Source organism: Thunnus thynnus, chromosome 14, assembly GCF_963924715.1.
Source record: "Thunnus thynnus chromosome 14, fThuThy2.1, whole genome shotgun sequence".
Lineage (NCBI taxonomy): Eukaryota > Metazoa > Chordata > Actinopteri > Scombriformes > Scombridae > Thunnus > Thunnus thynnus.
Window position 1 is genome coordinate 8,177,184 of NC_089530.1, and position 13,323 is coordinate 8,190,506.

General features: G+C 40.3%; 1 protein-coding gene across 8 annotated transcripts in view; it reads right to left on the minus strand.

The window, feature by feature from the left end:
- cdh23 (cadherin-related 23) overlaps window positions 1-13,323 on the minus strand; it is a 186,198-nt gene that overhangs the window by 66,903 nt on the left and 105,972 nt on the right. For all 8 annotated transcript variants that reach the window (XM_067609599.1, XM_067609602.1, XM_067609598.1 and 5 more), the window contains 4 exons: window positions 10,024-10,136; window positions 7,964-8,152; window positions 2,553-2,702; window positions 1,512-1,670 (listed from right to left, as the gene is read on the minus strand). In XM_067609599.1, the coding sequence (XP_067465700.1) occupies window positions 1,512-1,670; window positions 2,553-2,702; window positions 7,964-8,152; window positions 10,024-10,136 (611 nt within the window). The remainder of the gene's footprint in view (window positions 1-1,511; window positions 1,671-2,552; window positions 2,703-7,963; window positions 8,153-10,023; window positions 10,137-13,323) is intronic.

Consider the following 13,323-nt stretch of genomic DNA (forward strand, 5'->3'; position numbering starts at 1 on the left):
AACATCTGTTTTATCTCTGTGTGTGTTTTTGTCTCCAGTGGCATCTGAGAGAGTTTGTGTGTGTGTGTGAGAGCAGGTCAGAATATCGAAATCCTCATCTAACCGTGTATATTATGTACGAGTGCTGCCATCCATGCCAGTGCAGTCCTCACTGAGAGCCGTCACATCTCATTCTATTTACAGCCCATTCACTCTCCACAGCCAGCAATCAAGATTCCATGGCAGGCCGTACGCTCCAGCACGGGGCCAACATCAGCCAGACTTATCGGGTATTAGAATGCCCTGCAATCTCCATTTCATGAGCACCCAGTCTATAAACAGTATTGATTTTCTCACTGCGCTTTTTGCACTTGTATCTAGAGGATTGTGGATGTTCTGTCACAGGAATGACTGGTAATGAATAATAATAGAGAGTTATGGGGAGATGGCTGTAGATTTTTTCCGATCTGGTTAAACTAGTGGCTGCTCAGGACATGCTCAGTGTCTGAGGGTGAGCTCAGCTGCGTGGTGGGACTCGGTAGAGTGGCCTCAAGGACACTTCAACTGTGAAAAACTGAATACTAACAGACCTGGTGGGAATGAATCACACCACATTATTTAAAAAAAAAAAATCTTGCCTTGTCCTAATTAGATTAGTTTTACTGGATGTGGTCCTGTCATTATTGGCATCTTTAATTAATCTATAATCTATAATATTAAGATAAGATGAAAATTGTTTCATTGCAACAAGGAAGTAAGTTTATATGTATAATAGGAAACTTTATGTCTGTCATACTGTAAAAGCAGTGAGTTGGAGGTAATCACCTGAATCTTTTATCCTGCCAAAATGACTCTCTATCCAAGTCATTTAGTTTGAGTTGTGCTGTGTTGTGCTTAATTTAACCTTTATTTTCACAGGTTGCAGACAGAGAACAACAGTCTTTTTCCAGGTCAGATGGATAAGAAAAATATGATTTGGTATCATAACACATACACTAACTAATTTGACTAACTTCCATATTTATTCCATATATATTCCACTTTTCTGTGACTGGCTTTCTCTACTATTGTCCAGTGGCATAACCATTATTTTATTGGAACTCACTACTGTATTGGCAGTTGATATTTAATTTTGCTTTTCTGGATTTAAGACCAAGCCAAAGGTAAGTCCTGGATTATCTTTAAGATCTAACAGATGCATTAGATAACAGTAACCTAAGCGGTGATTGAGTTTTTCATTTGTGTGTATTTGTGCTTTTGTCCGAGGCAGCCTTGCTCGAGTCACCATAAATCACAACTCACATGTTGAAGTCTCAAGAGAGTACTGGGCCACACGGGGCAAACAAACACGCCATGATTTCATTCCCAATAAAACCATCTCAATAAAAAATACTAGTACAAGTCAGGTTTTATTATAATCTATTTGGATCCCTGTTAAATTTCTCTTCAGGATCACAAGGATCCACTCCGTGAGTATGGTATCATATTCTCAGCTGTGTGAACACTGCACAGTGCTTTCTTAAGACACTCACCAGAATACGAATCAGTGAGGTACCACTGGGTGTGTTTTCAGGAAGGCTGATGTTGTACAGAGGTTTGTTGAAGATGGGCCGGTTGTCATTCTCATTGATTAGCTCAATAAAGACACGGGCAAATCCCACATGGTCAGACATGGACTCGTTGGCATAGAGCTGAGGAGAGACAACAAGGATTATATTTACACCAAATATTTAAATGTAGCCTTACATTTTTATACAATATTATTATTCATATTTTATTAATTTATTACAAGTCAGTAAAAGCAGAAACATTACATGTCTAACAATGGCGTATTTATAAAAAACATTTCTATTTTTTAGGTGGCTTTCTTATAGTGATTATTATAATTTCCTTAGTGCCAAAGAAGATACTGTCTCAAAGAGCTGGTTTGTTTAAGAATTGGATATCTTGGATTAGACACGGAGCAAGTCACCCTTTTGTTCTGTAAATGACTCAGGGGTAAATTGAGGTGACAAAATACCAATTTCACTGTTCACACAAGTCTGCAGTGTTGAGAAAGTGATATAGTCCCAGTATGACTAAGCCTTGTGTCCAAACAAATAAAAACAAGTTATAAGAAACATAATGAAGCTACATTCAGTGTTGTTGCTTAGAAATCAGTATTGTTCCAGAGTTCAGTCAAGGGCAGCCTCACATAAGGACAAAATAGCTGTTTTGTGTGCAAGTACTCAGTGTTTTGTCATCAAAAGAAAATTGCCTTATCTTATTCTACTTTGTATCTCTTTACAAAGCTGATTTGTTTGATAGACGCAATGACTGGACAATCACTTCCGCAAGACGAGCACTATTTATGCATCTTTTTTTATAAAAGTTAGGTGTCTTGTGGAGGGGATGATGGCTATTTTATCCCCTCCTGCTGAACTTTGTATATTATTTGATTACTTGTTAATTCATCTCCTACCCCTTAATTCTTTGCAGAGTTGAAGGGACTGGAGTCCATCCCACCGTGCACTCTCACATGTATATATCCATGTGCACACTTTAAGCATACTCATAATAAGTTTAAAACTCACAGAGAAACTGTAGCTGCGAATGTATTCGTAATCCAGTGGCAGGGCCACCCTCATCCTGATGTCGGCACGCCCCTGTACTGCTGTGGGGGAGATGGTGAAGTACTCCGAATTGTTTCCTGTCAGAAACACCTGGAACATGCTGTTCACCCCCTGCCGCAGGAAGGATAAGAGAGAGACGGGTACAGAAAAACAGAGAAGAAAGCGGTTGTTGAGAGGGAGCAAAGGCCAGTAATGATATATACTCTGTCTAACCTCCCAGTGATGAATGTAGATGATAAATACTATGCTACTATATATCTATGGAGTTTTTATGATTAACTATTTGATAAAACTTCAACTAATTCATAACAGTGGTACAAACACTTCAATACACAGAAAGGCGGAGCTGACACTTCACTAAACCCCTGATTTCCACCAAAACATGAACTTTTTTTTAAGTGTTTAGATGATTGTTGTACTCAGAATTATTTACACTGAATGTGACAGTAGAGACAGTAGAATAAGAATCACATATTTCACAAGCAAACAATAGTAAACAGGTCAAAGGTCAGACTATGTCCTGATCATAGTGTGGCAGTATGCACAAGTCATATGATAGAGCAAAACAATGTTGGAACCATAGTAAGATATATTTTAACAGAGTTTTACATGCACACATTTAGGTTTCAGTGTAAAATAACACTACTGCATTTTGTACTTTTGTTTTGTATTATGATAGAAGTGATCATGACATTCATGTGTGTGTCGCCAGGAAATACCTTACTGATGCTCACAGGCAAGATAGTTGTAATGTACTAATACTTGAATGACTCAGTGGATTTTCAGAGCAGGATCTCCATGTGTCAGATGTGTTTTTTATGTTTTAAAAACAGTTGATAGTAAATATTCTCAATCCTGATGCTGGTCATGAGGTTACACAAGCAACATCAGCGGGGAGCCAGCTCCATTCAACTCTCACAACTCTCTGACAGTCGAGTGTGAGATGTTTCTTTTCTATTTCTTCATCTTTTTGCAAACATTCCCCTCATCGTTCACTATCTTCCCATAGCGTCACCTGGCACTCTACCTGTAATCTATTTTCTTCTTCTTTTCACAACTGTCTGTTTGTTATTTAGACTTAGTGTCAGAGGTTAGAGCCTTTTACAAAGTGGCACCTCGACTTTATAAGCACTATACACACACATATTCCCATCATCGCTGACCATACATTCAAAACATTATGAACAGTGTTTGGGTAAACAGAAACATATATTAAGACCCTATTCCACTTGCTGTGTGAAATAATTTGCTGGTAAAAAAAGGCACATAAAGGTAGTGAGGATGTTGACCTAAAACAAGAAAATTGTTTCATGTCCACTACTCATTTGACCTGGAGTGCTGCGCTTTGCAGGAAAAGCAGAAGAGAAAATCCAGTGAGCAAAACAATCAAAATGTGTGGTAAAATGGATATGACAAGGTTAGACCGCAAAACAGACATAAGAATCAAATCATAGTCCATAACTGCGCGTTCATCTTGCCTCTTCATCTGAATTCTACATTATCTCTGCCACATAGAACCTGCACTGCACTGTTTCACATTATGTAAATAGCCATTTGAGTGCAACATGGAGCAAATCTCAATGCACTGTCCACAGAGCTGTATACAGTATGTCCAACTGTGATGATTACCCTACCACTGAATGAGGTTGAAACCATGTGCTTTAATCATCATAGTTTGTGTATTATGAGAGGAAATGGAGAGATGATGTGATCCCTGATGACAACCATGACTATCTATCTAAACACAGACACACGTCTGGGTTTGGTTTCTAGCTCACCAGATTCTGCCAACACACTGTTAGATTATATGAGCACGGAGTGTGATTTAGAAATACTATGTGGTGTATTTGGGTGAGTCTGAATGGCAAGGTTAGTACTGTCTGATACTTAAGATATGTAAAAACTTTGGATCCAACATGAAATTCTGTATAACCTCTGAAAAGAGCACCTCCAATCCTCATCTTTCTGTTAGTTCTTTATCTCAGATAAATCCCCAAGTACAAAGGCATGATGGGTAAATATAAACCAAGTCAGAGTCAAAATGACATCACAGACCTGAGAAGCCTGTGGCTGTCTTGAGCTGAGAAAACATCACTAGAGCCCTCCTGTCTTCATAAATAAAGCTGCAGGGCAGCCAATCACAGAGCCATTGTGGCAGACAGAGGAAGATGGGTGCGGTGGTCAATTGGCATTATGCTGGCGGTTGAAATAGCCCCCTTGTTTTTGTTTTCATCTCTGGGAGAACCATTGTGGCTGATGACTCCTATTTAAAAGACCATCCAATATGCAGGGATGTCACCTCAAACTGCCCATAAACGTAATTGCCCGTCCATTTGCTTCTGCCTTTAGAAGCCCCAAATAAAAAGCACCCTGTCAGACGTGACAGCCACAAAGTTTAGTGACAAGTTCCAGCAGCAAAAGTTTTATAGATGCTAGCAGAGCAGAAGAGGATATGAAAAGAGCGACAGATGGAGAGAGAGGTAACTACCACTTGTGTCATAGTCTAAGAAATAAAACGTCTGCCTATAATCCCTTACACTTGGAAAAAGTGAGATTACAGCACATGTGTAGCGGAGTGTGAATGAGTGTGCGTATCGGCACTGACATGCAGGTTTAAAGGATCAAAACAGCAATACAAAACTGCTTGACAAAAACATTTCTTGATTTTATTCCTTGAACTGGGTGTATATGACACTATTGGAGCGGTGTTACAATGCAAAATTGGTAGAGTGCAGGCATTTTCTGTTTCCAGCACACAAATGCGCATTTAACATTTATTGCTTCTTTCTAATGCAGCATCTATGGTGAATCTGGTTTAATCCATCTCAGAATTGCCATAGCTATTCCCCCATTTGTGGTGAGCAATCTTAGCAGTTGGGTGCCTCCCCAGACTGAGTGCAGCTTTTGGTAGTGGAAAAGATGTTGGGTGCTGAATGCTGACCTACACAGGGACCTCTTATCACATGCCAGGGGTCTGGGCTGTCACCCCACCTCCATGCAGCAATGCGCTCATGGTACTCCCCTCATTGCCTCACCATTGCAACACAGACAGAAGCAAACACACCATCCCTGGAATGAATAAATAGACCTGCTGCTAAATACTCTTGCTATCGCTCCTTCAGGTGATTTTCTTTCTCTCCTGCCTTCTCTGTCTCTTCCTGCTCCACCAATTATTCAGACTTTTGGTTTTGCTCCATTGCAAGCTACTTTCAGCTCATACATTTTTCTTCTCTCTCCTCTCCTCTCCTCTACTCTCCTCTCCTCTCCTCTGCTCTCCTCTTTGTGTCTCTCTTTACTCTCCACCTTTTTCTCTATCCACTTGACTTGCAGTTATCTGTCAAATTCCACCCTGGCGGCGGCTGTGCCTGAATCAATCAGAGTTGACTAGCTTTCGGCTTATCTGCACCCTAGGTGATTGATTTTCCTCGTTAGGTATAATTTGATGCTCTATCCCATCTCTTCCAGAGCAAATTAAATTGTAGTCGAGTCCAATGCGCTGGTCTCAGGCTTTGTGAGCGAGCATGTGCACATGTGAGAGAGAAAGAGACATAGTGGAAGAGCAAGCCTAAGTGAAAAAGTGTTTGAGCTGTGTGTGTGTGTGTGTGTGTGTGCGTTGGTGTCTGAGTGTGTACGATTGTGTGTCACAACAGTAGGTTGCTAGATAAAGCTAATGGGAAGTGGCTAGTGTTGTGTCGTTCGCGAACGATTCGTTCAAAAGAATGAGTTGAGCTCTCAGTCAGTTGCAAGCGAATGTGATTCGTTCGCAGGGACACATTCACTCACTGAGTGAGCAATTCAAGTCATTTGTTTGCAAGAGGAATGGGGTGTGTTCAAGACAGCAAACACACAGCTGATTCCGGTTGCTAACATTTAGCTGCAATGATTCAACAACACTGGTCTCAGGGAACAGTGCATGTTCAGTGATTCGTTCGCTGGACATAAACAGTGAACGTGAGCCCTGAGTGATAGACAGCCGCTGAGTCGCTCAAGCCCGCCCCTCTTCCTCTCCCTCCCTCTCATGTCTTGAGGACTCGAAGTAGGAAGTAGTATCAAATATTTTATTTAATAATTAGATGAAAATATATGTGCTGTACATAACAGGGTAGGACTTTGTTTTAGTAGCTTTCACTTTGCAAACAGTATCCTATCCAACTAAATTCTCAGCTCACTGGCTTATCATTCACGAACGACCGTTCTCAGTTCACTAGTTAGCGAAATGAACTGAACATTCAGCCGGGTTTCAGTTCAGTGAGTGGGAGCACGCAGTCAGAGCTCTGGTCAAGCAATAGATAATTTGGTGAACGAACTTAGGAACAAATCTTCTAATGATTCAGTACACAGCTTTGCCCATCACTAGAAGTGGCGAACACACTAAAGTGCACTAAAGCATATTGTTGGACACAGCTGACAGTCCACACACACACACACACACACTTATGCATACAGTCATGTTTCCATCACTTCAGAGAACATTACATTGACTTACATTAATTTCCTGGAGTCTTAGCCTAACCGTAACTCTAACCTTACCTCAACCTTAAACTAAGTCTTCGCCTTAAAATTGATGATTTACGTTACAGGGGCTTTTTGCCCCAGGGAAGCAAGCACACACACACACACACACACACACACGTATATCTATGGGGTGTGGAAAGGGTCACAGAGGACAAAACGCACATACATACGCTCGTGTGATTATTTACCAAAAGTCCCACATGTGTGTATGTGTGTGCATCTGTGTGTGATCAGTACAACTAAGCCGTGTAGATGCACATGCATGCACACATGTGACTCCTAACACACAGGCGTGCATGTATACATACATCTGTGTGCGCATCCTGTGACTGCACGTGAACACTTTTAGGAAATAATCACACAAGTGTATGTAGGTGCGTCTTGTCCTCTGTGACCCTTTCCACCCCCCATACCGCGCACACACACACATACACACACACACACACACACACACAAAAAGCACTGCTGCCATACAAGTAGGTTTATCAAGGCTGATGTTGTTTTTGGCTGCTGCATTTACAAGCAAGATAAATCTTAACCATCCACACACTACTTAAAACAAACATGTAGCTGTCTCAGCTGTCTTTGTGTTTGATCACACTGAAAGTAAAAAAATGTCTTTCAAGAGTGAACTTTACTGATGCCTTTACTGCTTTTACTGATCACTACTTTATTGATGTCTCTTGTCACAGCCAGTTGTTAGTCCCTTCAACTGCCAAATTGTTCAATAATTGGTCTTTATTTGTACATTCAGTGGTAAAAGAAGCAGGACGTGATAGTTGCCTTTGCTGGATATCAGTTTAATATCAAGAATGTTGTGACTATTTGTGACTGTGCAAGCCAAGTGATCCACCCACCTCATCTTTATCTTCAGCCTGGATGAAGAGGGGCAGGGCAAAGCCCACCTGGGCCAGTTCGGTGATGCGGACCCGGTACTCGGAACTGTTGAACTTCGGGGCATTGTCATTCTTGTCAATTAGCAGAATGGTGAAGGTGGTCATCACTGTGGCATCTGATGGACTGCGATCATCTTTTAACTCTGTGGCCTTATAGAGAGCCACAGAGAGAAGTGAGAGAGAGAGATAGAGAGACAGAGAGGGAGAGAGAGAGACATGAGATGCATTCAATTGCACTGAAAATGTCATTTTAGATGGAGGCGGTCAGCACGCAATCTCAGCCAGGTATTTACAGCTGTTCATTTATTGGATCAAAAGGTGGACAGACGGACTCAAAGCAATCATAGAAATAGGCTCAAAGTGAGGCCAAGAGAGGGCCAGAACATGTGCATCCACACATACACACACATACACACGTACACACAATGAGATTTAGCAGAAAAGAGTCCCATTGAGAAGACACAATTACACACTCTGTTTCTGGCTGCCTGAGTATCGAAGATGTGAGGCCTCTGAAATGAAAAAATGGGAGAGAAAGATAGGAATGGGCAGTCGTGGTCTTTTATTGATAGAGGAGTGTCACAAGCAATAGGAGAAGAGGCAGGAACAACTTGCTGGTCTCTGGGTAATCAAGGTAGTTTAGCCTCTCTAGTCCCAATGCCACTGAATCATTTGACCTCCACCTCCATACGCTCAGCACTATCTAAGCTGCCTGAAGTTGAGAAATTAGTTGTATTACTATGGCACACCGCAATCAATAGTAGCACCACCTAAGAAAGCACAAGCAGAGAGAGGCAGAGAAAATGTAAGGGGAAAAAATCCATATCTTATAAATACATTTTTTGGGCGACATTTTTTCATTTTCAGCACTTTCACTTATTCTACTTTTCTTTTTTTTGTAATTATTGATTTCAATTAAAAAGATAGACTGAGGCTGGAATATGTTAGCAAGAATCCCTTTTTGTATTAAACCTTAGAATTGCATCTCAATGCTCGCTCATATAAAAACCTCATGCAATCTGCTTTTTATGAGCAATAATTGCAGCTAAATGAGCAAATAAATGAGTGCTAGCGAGGCCATTAAGTGCTCTTGAAGGCCAGTTGTTGTGCAGAACAGGTGCAAAGGATTTGACTTGACATGCCATAAAAATCCACAATGTAACATTGCAGTTACACAGAATAAACGAGGTCTTTGATCGCAAATCCTTCCACTTTCAGTAGCACTTGGAAATCAATTTCATGCACCCTATCACACCCTGTGGGAACCTCCTGGTGTACGATTGTACACATTTCTTACGATAGTTAGAAATGATGACAAAAAAGCAAGTGGCGGAGTGGACAAGGTGGGAAGGCTGTAGGTGGTTGGGGGGGATGGGGTTGGTGGGTGAGTGGGCAGGACTGACATGCTAAAAAGCTAAGTGAGATAGACTTTAGGCTCAGTAGAGGGACAGAGGGATTCAGAGACTCCACCTGCTTCAAACAGAGGAAAAAAGAAAGAGAAGGAGGAACAAAGGAGCCTTTAGCATCGAAGAGGACTCTAAATCCTATTCCTTTATCTTGTCCTCCTCCGCACCCCCAACACTCTCTGGCTGCTGGCTGTTCACTGCAAACAAAGCTCTGAAAGGGACATTATCATAGAATCACAAACACAGATGTCTTCACTGCCAAGCATAATAAAGTATTTGTTTGGTCACATATGTGCAGCATCTATAGACGTAACTGCTACTATGGGATTTTGCTTTTAATCAGTGTCAAGTGAAGTATTGACCTTGAAATCTTTCCTAATTATCGCCATGCGCATAAACTTTAAAGACCATTAAATCACAACATGTGCAGTACAAGCTGAAGTGAAGTACTGCACTTAGCAGGTCTTTTGAGGCTTTATTAAAACCAGACAATGCATTGCTTTATCATGTCAAAGCTCTCCCTGACCCACCGGCTAGACTAAACAGACTTTGAATCCCTTCTCTAGGATGCAACAGTCCCTCCGTTCCCAAACCTCCTCCCATTCAGCAGTTTACCTTGACAGTAAGAGTGAATCCTGCTGAGTAGAGTGGGTTTTCTCTGTCCAGCTGGCCATTCACTGTCAGGGCACCGCTGATGTAGTCCAGGGCAAAAACGCTGTTGGTGTTCCCTGGATGGATGGATTGAGAGAGAGAGAGAGAGAGAGATAAGAAAGTCAGAGCGACAAACGAAACTGGCGTTGTGGATAATTCAACATAACCCCTGGGATGCAGCGAGGAGCCTCTGGAAGGGAAGGTGGTGGATGAGCTATGTGCATGTCTCTATTTCATGCAATATGGATACGGCTTTTGCTGTGCTGTCTTCTGTCTCTCTACCTGCCTTAGGCTGACCCACCACTTCAAACCTGTCCACACGCTGCCTCCCCTGCATCCCGTTGTTTCATCTGTCACTGTCGGACTCCCCTTCCTCTGCTCCTATTTCTTCGTCAGCTTCTCCACTTCACTTCTTTATTGGATGTACGCCAGGTTTACTGCAATTCACATTCACCAAAGTCATGTTGTATCCTACATAAATTACAGTTCAACTGTAATTCATTTCATGACAACAGCGTCAGTAATTTTGATGAGAGCTTGGCAAAATGTTCCTATTCTGTAAATTTTGACATGAAAAAAGCACCAAGGTCTGCACACATGTCATTTTCACACCTAAAAAGGACCCTGCAGAGTTTTTGACCACTAGTAGCACTATGGAGCAGTTTTTATGAGTGGGTCCCCATTTTGTTTGTATTGTGCATATGCATTCCTGTGCACAAGCACAATGGGCAACATGATTCACATTCCCACTGATGGTTTCACGCTATTCTGCTGATTGAAAGTTGGTGGCCGTTGAGAGTAACAAAGCATACCACTGTGCCAACAAAGGCAGTGAAGAAAAAGACAAATGATAAAAAACAAACATGGATGTAGAACATGGGGTTCATTGTTTTTTGCATTCAACACATTTGTTAGGTCTCTAGAGTACACACAGTGCGTTTAGGTATGAAAAACTAAGTGTAAAAATAACTTATTTGTTCTCAAGAAACCTCCACAGAGCTATTTAATCAAGGCATTTAATCCCATAATTAGATACTAATCAAATATCACAATTCTTCTAAATTAATTTCCCTCCTTCAGTAATTTATATACACTGACCAATTTAATTAAAAGTGATATCTTACAAAACGTTTGCACTAAAGTATGCTGACCTGCTCTAGCTTACCTAGCAACATGTTTGCAATCCTTGTAAAGTCAAAACACAGATCAGGACGAATGCAGATGTCCATTTGAAATGTGATCAATGAGACGAGATGACTTGATTCTAATGTATGTGTCCTTTTTAATATTGAATATACAGCATGTTTATTTAATTATATTAAATAAACTAATCTTCTGTTGAGAAAAATAATCTCACCCCAAATTCTGAAATAGTTTTAAACTTCCTCCACTCAAAAATGTGTTTTGTTTATTGTTGCTTCACTTGGACGTTTGAGCCTCACTGTGCAGAATGATGTATGTACAGAGTTTGACACTTGAAGACTATTTTCACTTTCATCTGCTGAAAGTAGTAAGGTTCTCTGTGCTTACTGAAAATGCAGTTTGACATCAACCAATCCTGGTTCAATATTCAACTTAAACACATGTGATGTGAAAACTTGAAGCCTCCAGTGCACAAACACTGAGAATGGACTTTACAGTGAAGTAGAAGACATCTTGTGTCCAGCAGTTAAACTTCAGGAATGAACAATATTTGCATATTTATAGATTCTAGAAGGTTTAATGAGAGAGGAGGAGATTTTAACAAGACATTTTTTTTTAACAAGATAACTTTTTTTTAGCGGAAAAAACATATTAGACACAAATTATTATTCAAAGTAGAGTATTTTATACACATCTTAAAACATGTCTAGAGGGGATCTTTAAGACAATAAGAATGCATAGAAAATTGATTGGCTATTGTAGCACCCTACCAAATTCTCATGAAGTACATCGCTTCACATGGGCTGATGAATTGCATTAACTTTGTTATAGTCTATGCACTCCTTCAAAGAGAAGCCTTTCAAATTATGAACGCTGCACTGTTCTCATTAACAACTTCAAGTGTGCTTGGTGTTCCCTATACACTTCAATTACACAGGTTAAAATATTAGACTGAGACCCACTTGAGTCCTCTTCTCATATTTTCTTATTCTCTTCCTTTACAGTTTACACCCCTTCTTGTTAACTTTCTCACCTCTGACACTTTTCTTGGACACTCTTACAGTCTCTTTCTGTTGGGCATCTTGTGATTGTTTTCTGTTAATTACACCCAGCAGATGGAGACAAACGAAAAAACACCCCATCGCCGAGACCTCTCCACTGTTAATGTCTCCCATCCACCATCCACCCATCCACCCTACTCAATACCTCGGTCAAGCAAGATGAATCATTTCTCATTCAGGAACACTGAATGCCTTCACAATTTCATTGTGATTCTTTGTGCCAGCTAAGTGTGTTGTATGAGACCTGGAGAGGCCCCTATGCAATCTGTAGATAGTGGCAGTTCATACATGTGAATGCTATCGGACTAATCTTCAGCAAACAATGGAGCAGGCAGAGCTGAATGAGATGACTCTGACCGTCAAGTCCTCCTGGAACTAATTCACTTATGCCTTGTTAATGCAGTCAGTTCTTACCAGCTGACAGCACAGGAACTCTTCTATCTGCCACATAGTGTATATTAAACAGGGTAATCTCAGGGCGAAAAAAGAGCAAATATGCTCAGTGAAATCATTCCCTGTCTATGATAAAGTAGAAAAACATGTGATAATATATGACAATATATACGCCACAAATACCAGGTTAGCAGGTTAGAATCTATAACAAGATATAGTGAGTGAATATATAGCACAGTTAACAGAATTCCTGTAATATTTACAGAGTAAAGTATCATAAAATTGTAAAATATCATGTCTTACCAAAAACAGACACTGCATATAGTGGAACACACTGATATGTTGTAGCCCACACTACAAACTGTTGCCCCAAATGATTACATTACTTCTTGTATCACTATTACTCCTGTCTGTTGGTCAATATATGACAACGTTTTTTTGTGGCTTTGGGAGATTTTTATTTTATTTTTTTACATTTTGACCATTGATACCAGTAATATTTTTTTTACTAGTTTAAAATGGAAATAAATAAATATAATTAACACCATTTGCTTCACAATTTAGAGACAAAGTCCCATTTTGATTTTGGTTCACTCAGTCAGTTACAAAATTTTTAAGAAAATTTTACAAGCATTTTAGGTCACTGGCTTGGTCCTAATAACATTAA